At 35.8% G+C, this 20036-nt stretch overlaps 1 protein-coding gene across 13 annotated transcripts in view; it reads right to left on the bottom strand.

The window, feature by feature from the left end:
- ANK2 (ankyrin 2) overlaps window positions 1-20036 on the bottom strand; it is a 250765-nt gene that overhangs the window by 169125 nt on the left and 61604 nt on the right. For all 13 annotated transcript variants that reach the window (XM_057546234.1, XM_057546235.1, XM_057546236.1 and 10 more), the window contains exons 3-4: window positions 14936-15034; window positions 12655-12753 (exon numbers count right to left, since the gene is read on the bottom strand). In XM_057546234.1, the coding sequence (XP_057402217.1) occupies window positions 12655-12753; window positions 14936-15034 (198 nt within the window). The remainder of the gene's footprint in view (window positions 1-12654; window positions 12754-14935; window positions 15035-20036) is intronic.

The raw sequence follows: 20036 nt of genomic DNA, 5'->3' as shown, positions 1-20036 counted from the left end.
TATGAGAGAGAAGTTTGGGAAGCATCCCAAAGTTATCACACAGCTTTAAGGTCAGGATAATTCAAATTATTTCCCTAAATATACCGTAAATGCACAGCTGCAAAGGATGTAAAAAAACCAAAGGGTACTAATTGTAGTCACAAAAATAAAGACTACTTTGTGTACTTTGTGGGTGTGCTCAGGGCAAAAGAACAAAAGATACGATTATACGCTTGTTTGGTAGTTAAGAAGGCATTTTATTAATTAAAATGTCATACAAATTTTCTCAGATAATCAGAACATGACAATTCTTTACCAGGGTTAGGATATTATAAGTTATTTTAACCATCTTCTCTCCAAAGGTCCTCTTTAAAGGATTATAGCTAAACTATTAGATGACATTAAAATGATTAATGTACTAAATCTTTCTAGGAAGGTTAAACTTTATGGAGTGTTTACTATGTCATCGTGTTTCATCCCCACCGCTATGCTATTAGGGCCATTTAAGACTACAGCTCATAGTCGTTCATCCAAGGGCACACCCACAAGGGGTGTGATCAGGGTCTGAACACTGAAGGACTCCAAACACAGTACTCTTTCCACTCCCCTCAGCTGTCCCCTTCAACCGGGATCAGATTACCTCAGAGAAAAAACACACTTTTCTCCAGTAATTGGACAATTAGCCTTTTCTTAAGCTCTTCACTAGAAATGACAGTATTGGAAATGCCATGACTTGCTTAATGAAGAAGGTCCAAGTGCCCTCTTAGGTATAAGAATTCTTCCAGTCTTTATTTCCAGTGATTAAGAAATTTGGGGTGGTGGTAATGAGGAGAGAAAGCTACACACTTTATATTTGTTATTTAATCCTAACAGCCCAGTGAAATAAGTAATATATCTCTATATGACTTAAAGAAATTAACACTCACAGGGATTAGGAAGCATTCCTAAAGTTTCACACCACTTACAACGTGGAGCTGGGATTTGAATCCACGTATAACTAATTCTAGAGCTCATGTTCTTTCTACTACACTATCCTGTCATGTGTTTTAGCAGCAAATTTGACAGACAGTATTTTATCATGTCTGGGTATTGCCAGCAATCAGAAACACCACTGAAAATACTGTATTCCCATAATCACCACTTTCACCTCCTCATGGATAAATTACCAAGAAAACGTGTTAACTATTTTACATATTTCAAGTCACTCACTCCAGTGCACCCTATACATCAACCTGAACTAATCTTCCTAAAACTATTTTCAACACTTTCCTGAATTGATTGTCATCTTACTGACCATAATTAAATATCAGTTTTTCACAAACCATGGCTAAAGATGAAGACCTTTTATACCTTAGCTCCATTGTCATATTAAGAACAAACCTTCAATGGACATTCTGATGTTGTTCCAGACCAGCCTGTCTCACCAATATTTCTACACTCACCAAGCTCAATTGTACCTCCCACCACTGTTGTAACTAATCTTCCCATGTGGAAAGTCTTCTGTTTCAATTTCCCCTCCAGACCTTTCAGTGATGGGCTCAGGTCCTCTGAGAATTTTTCATTAATAGAATTTGGCCAACTTCAACCTTCTTCTCTAGAATATAGTCTAGAGAGGAAGGCTGAAATCATCTACCATCTTCTGTTGTTTGCCTTTGTTTCTGGTGTACTTGTCCTGACTTTGCAGGTAGCCTATGTACTTTTAAAAGCAGCTTCCTGCCTGACACTTGTTTAGAACCCTCCACAGCAATGAGAACTCTGCTGAGTACACAGTAAGCACCCAATAAACAGCTTCTGACTAACAGTTTACCCTCAATTCCTGACAATGGTGAATAACTTAGATTTATGCTTCTCTCCTTTATTTGTTTAAAATTTAAATTTAACAGGTGACTTCCTACCAGTTCATTCTACGAAGGACATGAGGTGGCTGGTGATGTTCTCTTCATTCTCACATAAACTCCAAAATGCTGAAAACATTTATCTCCGTGTTTCACTTCACAAAAATGAATAAATACCTCATTACATTGTTAAGCCATTACTGAATAACTATATAGTTAATCTCCTTGGATTTGTAAACAAAAAATGAGAGGCAAATGAATTTTTAAATAAACATAGAGAAAGCAAATGAATTTTAAAAGAAAGTAAATGAAATTTTAAAATTGAAGGAAGCAGATGAATTTTTTTTTTATTCAGAGTCCAAAAAAAAAAAAACCCAAATAAACAGATGTAGTATACAACTAATATAATCTATAATGAATTTTTTAAATGGAGTGCCCAAGATATAGTAATAGGTATTGGTTGATGCCTACCCAGGATCCCTCCTCTTTTTTTGAAAGCATCCTGGTTTTTCCTTAGAGTATCTGTCTTTCCTCACATAGTTCATGTAATTCCAGCAAAGCTGAACTTCTCATCTTCCAGCTCCAGGAAGAGCATCCGATGACTTAAGCCAATCAACACATTCGATTCTCTTAGATACAATGAGTGGTTCAAGTTTGGGCAAGAGATTTAAGATGGTCTAATCAGTCAAACTCAGGATTCTCTTGTCGAAAGCTGGAACAAAGTTCCCTTATTTTAACAACAAGAAAATGTCTGGCTCTAATCTTAGGTCCACAAAAAGAATAAAAATGACAACAGCATCTAACATAGAGCACTTGCTATGTGTCACGGTTTGTGCTGTATACTTCGATCCTCACAACAGCCCTACATTTTATGTACTATAATTACTCCTGTTTTACAGATGAGTAAATCCAGACACAGATATGATAAGTAACTTGCCCCAAATCACAAGGGTAGGAGGTGGGTGATGGGGGCAGGATTTGGGATTCCAGATTGTCTGACCTCAGAGATGTTGCTCGTAACCACTGCTAAACTGAAGCTTGTCCAAGTTTAAATCAACTGCTTATTACACTGGTCTTGATTGGTTCTCATTCTAGTTCTTCCAAACCTGCTATTTTTCACTCACTGTACATTAAGAATCCACAGTCCTCTGGCCAATTACTATAAATTTTTCAAATTTTTGGCCATATATCCCAAATTTTCTTTATCACCTCACTTTCTCCAATCTGAAAAATTTCCTTAAAACCTAGACCCTCTTCCACTTCTCCCTGGCTTCACTGCTTTGGCAGTCTCATTCAAGTCCATTGCTTCAATAACCACTTCTGTCAGATGACCCATAAATGTCTTCATTTCATTCCAGAATTCTCCTCTGAGCTCCAGACTTGCAGCTCAGACTTACCATTAAAACCTCCTCTTGGATGTCGAACAAGCACTTAAAATACAACTCATGCGCTCTACCCTCCTTCCCACCCAAAACAAAAACAAAACCTTGTCCTTATCCCGTGTTCTCTGTATCAATGGACTGCATCACCATCCATACTGACAGAGGAGAAATCCAAAAGTCATCCTTGTACCATCCTCTTCCTCACCTCCCTTCTGCCATCATCACCAAGTGCTCTGAAAGAGGTCCTACATCTCTCTCAAAGCGGTTCCCTTCCTCCATCACCCAAACCAGCAGCAAGCACTCCACTCTAACTAATATCACCGACTGTCTAGAGTCAACCTCTGTAGCAGTCTCCAAATACTTTGCTTTGCATCTGTCCTGGCCTCCCTCCAAGCTGTTCTCTGAACTGCAGCAGGTGAGCTTTTCAAAATCCAAATCTTGTCTTGCTCTACCCCCACCTCCACCTCATACTGGGCTTAGGATAAACATCTTAAAATGAAATCCTTAATATGGCTCACAAGGTCCCATAGGATCTGACTTTCTCTCTCAGCCCTCATATATACCACATTTCCCACTAATGTTTCAACTCCCAGATTTCTTTTAGGCTCTTGCACGTACTATATCATTTTCCCATAGCATACTTTATCACCTCTTACCCCTAGTTTTCATATCAATCCTTTCTTTAAGAGAACAGGTCACTGGAGGTCATTATGCTAAATGAAATGTCAGACAGAGAAACACAAGCATCACGTGATATCACTCATATGTGGAATCTTAAAAAAAAATAAGCCAGACTTATAGAAACAGTGCATAGAAAAGTAGTTGCCAGGGGCTGGGGGTTGAGACAAATAGAGGTTGGTAAAGCGTACAAGCTTTCAGTTATAAGATGAATAAAGTTTGAGGATCCAATGTATAACATGGTGGCTATAGCTGATAACACTTGTATAACTGAAATTTGCTGAGAGTAGAACTTAAATGTTGAAAGAAAGAAAGAAAGAAAGAAAGAAAGAAAGAAAGAAGGAAGGAAGGAAGGAAGGAAGGAAGGAAGGAAGGAAGGAAGGAAGAAAGAAAGGAAGGAAGGAAGGAAGGAAGGGAGGGAGGGAGGGAGGAAGAAAGAAAGAAAGAAAAGAAAGGAAGGATGGAAGAAGGAAGTAAAGACGTGAGGTGATGGATTGTTAATTAACTCAATGAGGGGGGAATCCTTTCACAAAGTATATGTGTATCAAATCATCACGTTGTACACTTCAACTATCTCACAATTTTACTTGTCAATTATACCTCAATAAATTTGGGGGAAAATTTTTTTTAATTATCTATGAGTTTTAAAAAAAGAGAGCAGTTTAGTCATCATTTCCTCAGACTCCACCACCCCCACCTATTAGAGAGCACACATTAAATTCCCAAATACCTGCTGAGTGAGTGAGGGAAGGAGGGAGGGAATGAATGACTACTTCCAACAATTTTCTATTGGGAAGTTTTATTTAGTGTCATATTTTTCCAATTTTGCTTTGTTTTATAGTCTTTGCCTTAAAGGATGATTGTTTTGAGGTCTTCCTGATTGTTTCACCTACATCTAGGTTGCTGTGGAATGAACACGTTAAGCTGTGAGATCTGGAGTAAGAGGTAGACTGCTACAGTGCTCTTCTAACTATTTGCTGCCGGAGTAGCTTATCCTCCATATTAACTCAGAAGGAGAGAGAAAGAATGGTCTTCTGTATGAAATTAAAACTCCATATTTATTAACAGAAATTTGGAGCTATCTTTGCCATTTTACTCTTCTCCCTACAAGTCTTACCTTACTACAAATTAATTTCCTTTAAAATGCAGTAATATTGGACTCGGATAGGCTTGCGAAGGGATAAATAAATGGGACATCTACCAAAGAAATAGATTTGATGATGCTTATGCCTTAATTCATTCAATTTCAGGAAAAAATGACAATTAATATTCAGTCTTTCCACCTCACCTGTCCCCAGATAAATCTGCATAAAGACAAAATATGTGTATTAATTTTATTTCAAAATTTTAAATTTGCTTTATTTTACTGCAGATGAAAAACATCATGTCTTTTCAGATATGTGTGTATTTAGCAGACTAGTAATTTTAATTCTACTGGGATCTGAGATAATAATTCCATTCAAAGCAAATTTTTAAAGATATCAATTCTCATCATTTCTCTAAGCATATTGGAGGATGGAGAACTGGAGAAAGCATATTTCCTTTATTTAATTTGGAAAGCTCTTGCAAACTTGTAATCACCCAATAAACTGATTTTCAGAGTCAAAAAGACAACAAAAACATCCTGACTTCTCTCGTATCTCTGGTCAAATGCAAGTACATGCCATCATCTTAACTTTGGAGAATTTGTATTACAATAGTAACTTTCCCAATTAAAAGACCAAGAACCTTATTAAAAAAGAACCATATGTATACGTTTGGAAAAAAAGCTGAAAACAAAACCTTTTTTGGAATCTGTGATCATGAATCCCATTTTATACTGTGCGTGTGTGTGTGTGTGTGTGTGTGTGCGTTGACAGAATGGAATGTTCCATTATGAGTTTTTATTTTGAGAGGCAAGGATGGCTCTATGGCCATATGGAAGCGATTCAGTGTAGTGGGCATGCTGGCCAACTGTGTAGGCTTTCTTCCTCTTCACAGCCCAATTCAAATTGCGTTCGACAATGGGTGAGTGCCAATGAAGAAAAAGCTATTGGAAGCTACACCTGAAAAGACATTTGTCATTGCATATAATGGGTGTATGCACCCCTAAAATTATGGAGGTGTAATCAATGGTCATGTAATCTTGCAACTGGCATTACTGGTCATAATCTGAACATCTGAAAGCTAATAAAATAACAGCCTAATCACGTTTGTGTTACAAATAGGAAAGTCTTCTTCTGGAATAAAATTTCCAGGATTAAATGAACACAGAGTAGAGAGCATAAAATAGGCAAAAGGATTCAAGAAAAATAGAAGTAAATTCAGTAAAATATGGTATCAAGAATACCAAATCAGAATATCTTATTTGGACTCACTTACCATCAAAATAAAATAAAAAGAAAAATATAGTGTTCCTGAAATCCTCATAAAAGGACTGAAAACATAAGAAATTCCAAGAAAAAGTAGAACAATGTAGACATAGAGAAGAAAAATGAATCAAAACAATCACAAACAGGGGCTTCCCTGGTGGCGCAGTGGTTGAGAATCTGCCTGCTAATGCAGGGGACACGGGTTCGAGCCCTGGTCTGGGAAGATCCCACATGCCACGGAGCAGCTGGGCCCGTGAGCCACAATTGCTGAGCCTGCGCGTCTGGAGCCTGTGCCCCGCGACGGGAGGGGCCGCGATAGAGAAAGGCCCGCGCACCGCGATGAAGAGCGGTCCCTGCACGGCGATGAAGAGTGGCCCCCGCTTGCCGCAACTGGAGAAAGCCCTCGCACGAACCGAAGACCCAACACAGCCAAAAATAAATAAATAAATAAATAAATAAGAAAATCCTTTAAAAAAAAAAAAAAAAAAACAATCACAAACCACATTTCAGAAAGTATAGTCTTCCCTGTGTTAAAAATCGTTTGGTAAGAGAACACTCTAAGGAAATGGATGGCTGAGTGTCACAGTGCTAATGAATCCCTTTACCTGCTAGTTGTCTAGCTTCTGTGAAATGCTTTTAGTGTTCCCAGCATCTGAGTGGACAGACCAGGAGAGAATGGATGGCAGTTAAGCCATAGACCTGGCTCTTGTGGGATGTAAGTAGGGTCTTGGACCTCCTTAGAGGAGACAGAAGGTGTAGAGACAGCTTAATGGGAAACAGTGCTGAGGATTCTGGGAAGGGAGGGGTCCATGCCATTTGGGTTTGTGGTTCCATTGCTAATTTGTTACAAGACCTTGGTTTTCTTATTTGTGCCTCAATTTTCCCCAGATCCAAAATGAGAATAATCACTGCTGATTCACATCACTATAAAGATAAAATGAGAAGGGCTTCCCTGGTGGCGCAGTGGTTGAGAATCTGCCTGCTAATGCAGGGGACACGGGTTCGAGCCCTGGTCTGGGAAGATCCCACATGCCACGGAGCACCTGGGCCCGTGAGCCACAACTACTGAGCCTGCGCGTCTGGAGCCTGTGCTCCGCAACAGGAGAGGCCACGATAGTGAGAGGCCCGCGCACCGCGATGAAGAGCGGTCCCCGCACCGCGATGAAGAGTGGCCCCCGCTTGCCGCAACTAGAGAAAGCCCTCGCACGAACCGAAGACCCAACACAGCCAAAAATAAATAAATAAATAAATAAAGTAGCTATAAAAAAAAAAAAAATTAAAAAAAAAAAAAGATAAAATGAGATTAAAGAACACATAAAAACACTCTGTAAAATTAAGAGTCTAAGTGCAAGGTATTACAATTGGGCTGCATTTCTTTGGCATCTGGAATCTATTCCAAGCAACCCTCAGCTCCCTGGATGTATACTTCTAAAACAGTCTCATAAGAGCTTCTAGCCCATCTTTTCTTCTAATGAAATCACATTTTCCTCTCTCTCTATAACTGTCAGAGAACTCAAACATCATAGGATCCACTGAATAAGGTAAAAGAGAGAGAGCTACAGCTGACCGCAAGTTCTATGCCCCCCACGCTCCACAGTTTCACTTAGCTGTATGGAGATATCACCTATTCCAGGACCCAGTTTGCTTTTTAAGCTGTGGTAAAATATAAATAACATACGCCAGTTTTCTTTGTAAAATCAAAAACCAAATACCTATTTTTAAGTCACTTTGTTCTATTTCAGCGGTCGTTGTGATTTTAATAATTTTATATACGGACACTATAATAAAGATCTAAAAACAATACTCTCATATATGAGGAACAAGAAGTCACATTTTGGTAGAAAAGATTAAAGAGGGGTGATTTCTCAGGCCAGATTTCCTTGGAAGCAACAACACTTGGTTCATGCTTTGAACATTTTGCAGAGATACAGCGTTTATTGTTCACAAAAAGTACCAAGTAAAAAATTTTCACCTTAAACCTTTTGCATGGATTCTACTTCAGGAGAATCAGCTTACTTGGACCTTAATAGGGTTTGGGCTAAAAGAAAGAGGAATTTAAAAAATTATTCTCTGGGGTCTGTAGTGAAGGTAGAACTGTTACGGGAACTATGAGAAGCAGTTTTGCCTGGAGAAGAAAATTATGAGCAGGTAAATGAACCATCTTTGTCTCAGTCTGTCGTCAATACTGACAGAATCAATGAAGATCAAAAGAGATAATGCACACAATGCACCAGAGACAGTGCCTGGCAGCCAATAATATTATTTGTACTATTATTAATATTAACATCTACTGTTAGGAATGAGTGGAATACACACCAAAGCTAATTCTTATACATGAAGAGGATACATGCATATGTTTAGCCTCCAGTTGTAAATAAGCAAGGCATTGTGCCAAATCCTAAAACTGTAAAGTACGAGAAAAATTATCTGCTCCCAAGAAGTGTACCACCTTGCAGAATCTGTAACTATACATTTAAAAAATAAACCTGAGATGGGCAAATATCAACAGGCAAAAAAGGCTACAAGAATTTAGAGAAACTCATCACTCTGAGAATATTTTTAAAACCTCCTCAAAGTATAATTTCTTTGATAATATATAACTGGAACCATTTTTTAAAGTCATATCTCCAAGTCTAATAGGTTTACAGGTTATAACAGTGACAAACAACGTCTGCACACATAGCTGGAAAGCATTCCAGCATTACTTATATAGGACTGTTTAAAGGATGTTAATATGCTTAAATTTTATGAACGTGCCTGCGTTTTTCAGAAAGCAAGCAACCACCTTCAAGGCAAATAGCATTCCTCAAATCACTCTAATTTGACTTCCAGCACCATTATTCCACCAAAACAGCTTTCACTGAGATCTTGATGCGATCTTCACACCATTAAATCCAGGAGACTAAAGAACCAAGCCAGAGAGCTACACAGTCGAGGCAAGGCTTAAAATCACACCAAGAACTGACTCAGTAGAGACTACACTGCTACCACCATCGAGCACAGAAACTTAAACATTTGTTGACTGTTATTGTATCAGTCACATAATTCTATTTAAAACACTTAAATTGCCCCTGCTCGTGTTCTGGAATTCTTCATGAATTAAGCACACTGCCTACCAAAATTGGCACTGTGCCATGTGAAGGTCAGTCTCCTGTGGATCTCATAGCTTACGTAGAGAATGCAGAAAAATTCCACAGAGGCGTACATCTCCATAACCTAGGAGCCTGTAAATGTTTACTGAGTGATTGTTCCTTGGAGCTTTTCAGAGAGTTTCCTACCTTCTTAATTCAACAATAACCTTAGTGCTCCATTTCCAAGTAACTCGGAAGTTTGTCAAATGTAAACTACTAGGCAGTCACCCACGTTCCTATAATAACAGATTATTCTGCACCCACTTTGTATTATGTTCTTAAAAAGATGGAGAAGGTATAATTTGAGTACAAACTTCAGAATTTATGTGGTGCATCTGGGATTCCTATGCCCTTTTTCCGCTTCTCAAAAGGCAGTGACTGTTCAACTCATGAGCATGGCTCCTAACCATTCACCTGACATTCATTGTTGTCACACAAGAAATTTGCATCGTAAACAAGACACCACCAACAGGAATCATACATGGAGAGGGGTTCACATTCCCCCTCAACAATCCTTAAAACCATGCCTTTGGAATTTGCTCACACACAGGGCAAAATAATCAACCTCTTTTATATAAATTCCTGCCTTTTAATTTCAATTATTAAATTATAAAATATTCTAAGTAATAACAATTTGTGTTAATTGTTAATGATGGCTACCTAAATTTAATAGCAAATGATGTCACAGGTCTTATCAAATGACTTATGCATTTAGAAAAACACCCTAAATTTTAATTACTAATTGTTCTTACAGTATAAATTAAAACTGTCTCACAATATAAAAATCAGTGTGAAACTACCTGTCAGGATTTCCTACAATATAAATCTAAATAGAGCTAACTGAGTACAGTACAAATAAAGATTATTTTAATCTCATCGATAATATAAATTTTCCTTTAAGATCTATTATCTGGCATGATTGTGACTATAAAGAACAGCCTCATTGATACTGAAGGCAAATCACTGATTAAATGGTTTTAGCTTGTTTTCCTTGAAAAGTCTCCAAAGCATCTAATGTCTAATAAAACAGTATAACAACTGATACAATTTTTAACAAGTTTTTACCTTGCAGCATTTGATACCTGTCAACTTTTATGAAATCACTCTGTTCAACTAGTCATTTTGAGGAAAGTAAGCAAGCTCTTTTTAGAGATATTAACAGCACCAACATATATGTGAACGCCCTGTCAAAAGTAACCTCCTACGGGCGATGGAAGGCTTTTATTTCCATGCTTTTTTAAGAACACAAACTACTGATTCATGCATGTAGTTGAACCTATATTTAAACAATCTTACTGCGATATTCTTACACTCAGTTTTCTCTTACATTCTCTAAATCAAAGGTTCTCAGAATGTAGTCCCTGTACCAGCAGCACCAGCACTACCTGAGAACTTGTAAGAAATGAAAATTCTCAGGTCCCTAGCCAGGACTGAACCAGAAACTCTAAGGTGGGGCCCAGAAACAGGTGTTTTAACAAGCCCTGCAGGTGACACAGGCTAAAGTTTGAGAACCTCTGCTCTAAAGCAAAAAGATCTTCTCCAGCTGTAAAGAAAAGTTTTTATCCCTTACTTTGGAACAGTCAATTTTGTAGTATCCTGTGTCTCTAAGCCCAAGATGCCATTATACATTATAGAATACACCAGAGTTCTTTACGAATGATACCAATTTTTTAAAGCGTTTCATTTAACAAAGATTTTAGAATATGGCATATTCTCAATAAATGTTAAAATATTGATGTGCACTTAACTAAGAATGTGGGTTGTAAAGGGAAAATGTGGTTACTCAAAGCAGCATGATATTATAGAGATAAAAATGGATAATGTCTTGTCTGTCATAATTTAAACAGATTCTTCCCTATAATTAAGGTCAAAAAAAATAGGGCTCTTTCTAACCTTTCCCCATTGGTATTTTATGGGTCCAGAACTTGTGCCATTTATACAAGTAGAGTCATGTCTGCACGACGAATGAATGAACAATATAGGTAACACATATTCCTATACAAAGGCCTTCAAAGGCCCAAAGAATGGACAGAGAGGAACTGGTTTATTTTGCCAATAGCCTGCATGGTGTGGCCTATGTTATTAGAAAGGCTAAAAACTTTAAAAAATAGAAGAAATGGATTTGATTATAAAGATATGCACCTCAATTTCTGCATAAATACATAACAGATACTAAGAGTAAAGCTTTGGGCAAAGCAATATTTTCTTCCCCTTTTCAACCAGAGAAAAAATAGGGATCAAATTTATAGTATGATGTATTTTGATTATTCTTTTAAAATTGTTCTTAATTTCATTTTAAGAATATCATTCCCTGTTCTATACAATTGTTATTACATGCATCATAAAGCTGTGGGTCTCGAATTTTCCTTTCCCTTAGGAGCTTTGTAAAAACCATATTTTATATGCGAAGTACCCAAAGTAGTGTGATTCCCACTTTATAGCAGATTTCCTACTGGAATACAAATCTTTTGAGAATTTTTTAAATTTAAGAAGAAGAGAAAATACTTTTAGAAAGCAACATAACTTGCATGAATAATTCATCTTTCACAGACGTCACTGTCATTCTAGAAAAAACACTATATATTTTTTCTTTTTGCACTTAAAGACAATGATAGACTGTGAACTTGTCAAATTTTCAGTTATAAAAAGAGGAGATGATGTGCTAAGTGAAGTAAGTCAGAAGAGGAAGACAAATGATATCAAATGATACCATACGATATCCCTTATATGTGGGATCTAAAATGTGACACAAATGAACTTATCGATGAAACAGAAACAGACTCACAGGCATAGAGAACAGACTTGTGGCTGCCAAGGGGGTGGTGAGGTGGGGGGAGGGACTAGGAGTTTGGGATGAGCAGATGCAAATCATTATATCTCTATATGGATGAACAACAAGCTCCTACTGTGTAGCACAGGGAACTATATTCAATGGTTTTCTATATGGTTTTCCTGTGATAAACCATAATGGAAAAGAATACGAAAAATAATGTATATATATGTATAACTGAATCACTTTGCTGTATAGTAGAAATTAATATAACATTGTCAACCAACTAGACTTCAATAAAATAAATTAAAAATAAAAAAGAAGCTAGAAAAAAAGAGGGAGATGATGATACATCACGAAAATAAGAAATGTCATGGCATGAGTTAATAAAATAACTTGCCTGAAATAAATCACAGAGTGTTTATAGTAAATCTATCTACCCAACAGCTGGCTAAACCCATTAAATCAATTTCACAAGGCTGTTCTAAGTTAAATTCATTTACATCAGAGAAAATCTGAAGGTAATACCTGAGACTGTGCATTAATATTGGCTCCTTCCTTAACGAGAACTTTGACAACTTCTGCTTGTCCAGCCAAAGATGCAATGTGAAGAGCAGTATTTCCTTTCTGTTTTGGAGAAACAAAATGGCAAATGTTGGAGGTTTCCAAATTTTGTAGAAATCAAAATGTATAGGTATTTTCAATTTTGCTGATGATTTGAAGTGGTTAAAACTTGTCATTCTATCAAGATTGCAGCCCACCTTGGGAAAAGATAATTTTTACCATCAAAACATTGGCCATCCCATACCGTGTCTTCCTTTTCTATCCTGCACAATTCCAGTTTAGTGTTAAGAACATGAAAAGACTGAGTTCTTACTGAATCAAATAATCTGGGATGTGTGTACGTGCGTGTCTGTGTGTGTGCGTGTGTGTGTGTGAGAGAGAGAGAGAGAGACAATATTACCATTCACGTTATTACAAAAAAAGAGTCCTACACCAAGATAATATTAACTAAAAAAAAAAACAACAAAGTTTATCTGAACCATTGAACTTATTTCACCTTGCAGAGAAACCTAGGAATTTTCAGTGGTAGAGAAACTGACAATTCACAGTTGTATTTCGAGTCACTGGAACACACGGTTGTTCAAAATATTTTGGGAATAAAATAATAAATTTCACATGAACTATACAATGTTACCAATAATTTCTACCATTTGCTATGTCAAAATTTATCATCAACAGTACCAAACAAAAATGAAAAATAATTTAAACCTATCATGAAAAGAAAATATAGGCTAAGAGACTGAAAGATGCCTATCATGGGATTAAAACAAATAACAAAAAGAAAAATAAAAACCAAGCAAATCTATACATTCAAAGCCATAAATTTTGGACACTAGTTCTCTTTCTGCCACCTACTCACCGTGGGCCTTTATCCACTCGTACTATTTTGAAGGCTTAGTTGCCTTCTCTTTAAATGAGGAGATTTAATGAGATATTTTTCTGGATCTAAAATTCTACAATTGTAATCTGTGATTAAAAATGAACCTATATTTTAGAACATCAACAGAGTTTAAAGGGAAGGAAACAAACACTAATAAACAGTTAAGCAAGAAAAAGTGATTGGTTTAATGAATATATTAATATGAGCAACTCAGGGGAAGCAAATAATTTGATATACATTCAAACTGACATTCTTAAATATTTGTTTAACATTTATCTCATGTTGTCAAGAGAAATGTTAATAAAAATGTTTATTCTCTCTTTAAAGTAAGCAATTTCTTGCAAAGCAAACTTATATTTTAACATCTTTGGAACTGCTAAAGAGTTTTTTGTTTGTTTTCGTTTTTAAATTTCCACTAGAACTGCTGTACACTATACTGTGAGCGGGGTCAGTCTACATTTTGGCAATTATGTATGAGGTGTTGGAAACCCAGGTTAACTGGCCATATCCCTAATTTACTCCAGCGCTCTTTCTGTCTATCCCTGATTAGACTAATGACCCAGCTGGGGGTTTGAGTGCCTGCCACCTCTCTCCGCATCTCCCATGACCAAACTGTCACACTGCAGCCCTGGTCAAATGGCGTGATTCTGATTGGCTACTGTTTTTTTTCCAAATTAAAATTTCACCTTCTAAAGACAAAGATTTGTCACCACTGATATTTTTTTAAAACACCTGTTGTTTCTGAAATGATCCCCCAAAGACAAGGTTCAAATATATTTAACCAAAAGCAGTATCAACAAGGAAGTAACAGGTTGTAGTATACCAAGCATCTTGTAAATTCCTTTAAAAATAAGTCAAATTTCTTTACAAACACATGTTACAGTGACAAAATCTAATTTTACCCTAATAATTCAATCCATGATCCCAAAATCTCTTTTCCATTAGAGTATAAAGGATCTGTATATTCTCTTACCAAGTTAAATGAATACATTAAAAGATATAACAACTGAATGAAAATTACTTGTTCATTTCCACTGAGAAGTTTACTACATCAATTATTTTAAAAAATGAATTAATCTTGGGAAAATAGGTGCTTTTGTCTACAGAGGATTATTAGTCTAGTCTCTCTGTGAATCAAAGGAAAAAAGATAGAATACTAGAAACTACAGATACAGAATTCTTCAGTCTCTGATAAGTCCCTAAACGAAACCATTCAAACTCTGCAAAGTTTAATGGACAGAGTTTCAATTTCAGTTCTGCATTGTTAAGAATCTTTGGTGTTCCAGCAAACCTCTGAAATGTATAACCCGCTTTAAATCATTTCCTCTTTTCCAAGGAAATAAATCCTACTAGCATAAACATTACCTTAGTGGCAGAATCCACAGCGGACCCTCTTCCCAGCAGCTCGTGAACCAGCCCCACGTGGCCTTCCTTGGCAGCCAGATGGAGAGCGTTGAGTCCATTCTGAGAAGAGAAACAAACAAGGCCTCAGAAGTGGAGTAATGATGAGGCAGACAGTTGCTGATCTTATGCAAGTATATAACCCAGAAGATAGACTCTGATCCCCTCATTTTCTCTTTCTTTTTGCATTAGCTTGAAGCTATTAATTTCAGAGAGACTAATTTCCAGTGATTTTGATTCAGAGAGGCGAAGAGGTAAATATTCATTAGAAATGTGGATCTGCAACTTCATTTCAACAAACTTTCTTTTTAGGCTAAGAAATATCTAAATACTTTTCCAATGAGGAAAGAAAAAGAGCAACTCTGTATCATTTGTTGTGCCAGCCAGAAATAAAATTCTGTATAGTTTCCAGAACATAAAGAGCTTTAAATAAATCTTACTTTTTTAACAAATGGGAGAGAAATGTCCTCTTCATAAAAAGTAATTACAGTGTCATAAGACAAATTCTAAGGTAACATAACTTTGTAAGGACAACATTGTACTTAAAAAAACATTTAGCACTATGTCACTAATTTGTCTTGAGGGTTTTTTTCAAAAATTTATCTTATAATCTATGATAGTACTGTAATATCTGGTTCCCATCTATCTAAATTCCTGAAAAATTCATTACTCACCATAGCATTGAAAAAACTCTTTGAAAATTTCACTAAATATGGTATCTACATATATTATACTGACAAAGTTTGAAAGCAGATCTTGTCATACATATAGGAAGAACCAAATACAAGTACAAATTGCTTCATGGCAAATTTCCTACTTGTGGTCATTGTATATCTTATACTTAATGGTTTTCTTATGAAAAGTATTCAGGCTTTTATATGTGACTCAAAAATAAAGTAATATTTGTTTTTCTTCTTTGCAAAACATGGCCCTGGTTTGTCACCAACATTTAACTTTGAGTAGCTGACAAAGTTGTATTCACTACTATTAATACATTCATGTCATGGTTTCCATATATTTACTGGCACAAAATGATAAGAATTAAATTTATTATTATCATTTATTAAATTAAATTTTGAAATTTATGATTATGTATATTCCTAGAAAATTTAACAAATGAATTGACAATATAATAAAAACTTGAAAAATATGAAGTTTTATGACCCCTGGATTCTACTAGTATGCAAATGATGTTAATGGTGTTGACTGTACACAAATGATTCCGCAAAGAAAATTAATTTCACTCCCTTTACCAGACCAAGGTAAGCATTATATTTTAAAATTGTTTTCTGACTTAATTACTCAATACCCAGTCTCCTTGGCAACAGGAAGTATTTGATTTAAACAGAGGTAATCTATTTCACAAACAGTAAACTCATTCTAACAAATAAGGAAGGGAAAGCAGTATGTCCATTGGGTAGGAATTTTTAAGGAGCTAATTAAGCCTGATGATAGTTAAGAGCCTTTAACTTTCCCGATATCTTTTTACTTTATATATTCTTCAGCATGACATTTATTGATATTCCTAAGTTGTTTACAGGAAGAAATCTTTTACTCTGTATCACGAGCCATTGCTTAAATGTTTTGGAGAGTGGATCCATTCTTTCAGTCTGTAAGAATCAAATGTTCCAATCCTTGGGAATTGTTGAAATAGCCTAGCAAACTAATATTTAAATAATTTTGCATTTTAAGATGTTTCTTTTTTTTAAAGATGTTTCTTGTAAGAAGTTGCCTTTCCTTTTCCTCAATTCCTACCCTACACTGGCTTGAAAATGATCTCAACAGTGCATTCTGAATGTAAATTTCTATGACATTTAAAATAGAAAGGTTTGAGAATTAAGACTTTTTAAAGGTGTAAATTTTTATTTGATTACATGAGTGACCAACTTTCTGAAGGTTAGAGCATTTGTGATACCCTTCTCAATCTCCCCTCTGGGAGACATTACTCCCGTCACTACAGCATCAGCTCAGCTGAAAGCTTTAACTTGCTGTAGACCACACTGTTAGAACACTAAACTTACTATGTTCATGTTTCAATAAATATTGACAAAAACTTTTTTAAAAGTTAACAAAGGTAACAAGACACCATCTCAAATAGAATATAGTTGACACAATCTAAAAACTTATGAAGTTCAAATATATATTTAAATTAAACAATTTCAGGAGACATTATTCTAAGGAGGACTCCAATGCCAAACTATTTATCTTAGTTTACTCCAGACTTTTCTTTTCATGAATTCAAAACGTAGCCAACTTCATTTTCACACACACAAAAACACAAACAGAAAACATTTAAATCTGCAGAACAGGATAGAACATTTTCTCAATAATTGGCCAGCTTTCTTCTCAATTAATTACAAGGCTGGGATCTAAATTAAAAGAATTTTATGAGGACAAAGTATCTTTGGGGGGCACAAAGATCCTACTACAAATCACTGCAATATAGTTGCAATTTATTTAAAAAGTCATTAAGAATATGATTAAAATTTTTTATATGAGGGAATAGTTCAGAAATGAAATTGTCTATAATATGTAAATCGAATTCAGGATATACATATGTCTTCAAGATTTCTGTAACACTAATACTACCGAAACTAGAGTGATTACAAAGACACAGATGATAATAGGTGAAATTCTAATTATAAATGTTGTAAATTCTTAAGCTGCCTTCTTTTAAAATACAGTCAAATTAGGATTGCTATCATACTGTTGAATTCATGTCCTTCAGCTGTAGGAAACAGAAGACAAGCAACTTTCTTTAAGCTAATGTTTTGGTTTTAGAATTTCTAACCCAAAATATATTTAATTAGCAATTGAATATGTTGGGTAATTGTTATCAGAAAAAGCAACTCAGCAGCAACTGGACTTAACACCAAAATGTTTGATCTTGTGAATATGAGCTAACATATAAGTTAATCATGTTTAAAATGGAAAGTGATAAATAAACGTATTTAATAGTACAGCTCAGCTAACTCTTTGAGAATGTATTTTGTAGTTAACCCATTTGGGTGAGTCCCTCAGGTCATGCTTATAAAAATCCAAATTTCCCATAGGAGCTACACTAATGCTCTTCAGCTTTCCACAGTCAATTACCAATACTGGCCCATATTCCAAAGGATGTTTTGTTGTTAGATATTTTTCACTTTGTTGGATGTGGGGTGGGAAGGAGGTAGACATGCAGAACTGGTCAGACTTTTTGTATTTGGGTTCAAATACAGGGCAGGGCCTAGTATTTTCCCAGTAATGCCTCCCACACATATGGTGTTTGAGGCACATAGGTCCTTTTTTATATCAAAACAGAAGATATTGTCACTTTCTGCATTTATTAGAACACTCATGATGAGCTTACTGAGTTCTGGCCAAAAAGTGTTCTGAGGCAAACTCATATTTAACAGAAACATTAACTATTCGTTTTCCTAGATTAATATCAGAGTAGACATTCAGTGAGATCACCAAAAAGCAACATACCCAGGGCATGTTATCTCTATTCCCTACAGAAATGGCTTCACGGAATCATAAAATGTTACTACGAATTTGGTTTTTACATAAGGCAGACATAAGCAACGTTTATTTGAGCATTATTTATGTCCTTGTGTCTATTTTAGATGGGTTATCTTTATGAACTATTGTTGAGTTCAATAACAGGAAAAATTTTAGTAATAGGAAAAGCCACTATGCTTATTCTCACAAATCTTTAATTTAGGAAAATTGCATAATTCAATGTGTTTGTCTTTTTTCACTAGTTTATAGGAAACACAGAATAAATTCAGTATCCATTGGAATTAAGTAACACACGTCCTTAGTCCCCTCATCTTTTTTTTTTTTTCTTAATTATTTATTTATTTATTTTATTTCTGGCTGTGTTGGGTCTTCGTTTCTGTGCGAGGGCTTTCTCTAGTTGTGGCAAGCGGGGGCCACTCTTCATCGTGGTGCGCGGACCTCTCACTGTCGTGGTCTCTATTGTTGTGGAGCACAGGCTCCAGATGCGCAGGCTCAGTAATTGTGGCTCACGGGCCTAGTTGCTCCGCGGAATGTGGGATCTTCCCAGACCAGTGCTCGAACCCGTGTCCCCTGCATTGGCAGGCGGATTCTCAACCACTGCGCCACCAGGGAAGCCCCTCCCCTCATCTTTTTACTTGGTTTTGCTTTTGTCTTGTTTAATTTCATTTTTAATAATATCAGAATTACAGTATACGAGTGAGTGTGTATATATTGATATATGTTGTGCCACCAATACTTCATGGCAAAAAAAATTGTCAGTGATTTTGTATCTCAAAACAGCACTATGCCAAGTGCTATTCTCACTTAGTTTGATGTATTCCTTACCTGATAGGATTTATAGACAGCAATTATACTTTGATAAACAGAGTTGCTTATTCTAATTAGCTACTCAGTGACTCAAAATACTGACCAACACTTTGGAAAAAACTTAGAAAATTTTAAATGATTCAAAAATCAAAAACAAACTTTTAAGAGAAAAATTCAAGAATTAATTAAATCTGAAAAATAGTAGGCTAAGCAGTGAGTTAATATCCTCAGTATGTTTGAGAATAAAATCATTGGTATTATAATTCTGTTGAAGCAAACCTGGAGGAAAATAAATAAATTCACAGTAAAAAGAACTTAGATGAGCACTGGAAGAACATCCTTATCACTGAGTTAAAGAATATTGGAAATATTTCTTTTTAAGGTTTTAAAAGTTTAAATATTTCTCATTTGTATGTGATTGACTGAATGTGGGGATTTTCTTCCTTTTTCTTTCTTCCCCTCCTTTTTATCTTTTAATCCTTCTTCTTCTTCTACTACTTTTTTTTTTTTTCTTTTTGAGACAGTGTGGTCAACTGCAGGAATAACATGGTGATGGGAATGATAAGAAATGCAATCTTCTCCTTGCTCCACTACTAACCAGAAGTGTGGATTTGGACAAATCACTTAACCTCTCTGTGGTCTAATGGTCTTATCTACAAATAATATTTATAATGATGACAATGAAAAACAATGATGACGATGGTAAAGAAATAAACATTCATGAGCACCAGTTATGTGCCCATCATTGCTTTAGCCT

This window comes from Balaenoptera acutorostrata, chromosome 5, assembly GCF_949987535.1.
Source record: "Balaenoptera acutorostrata chromosome 5, mBalAcu1.1, whole genome shotgun sequence".
Classification (NCBI taxonomy): domain Eukaryota; kingdom Metazoa; phylum Chordata; class Mammalia; order Artiodactyla; family Balaenopteridae; genus Balaenoptera; species Balaenoptera acutorostrata.
The sequence above is the reverse complement of the archived record's forward strand: the minus strand, read 5'-3'. Positions and strand labels throughout refer to the sequence as shown.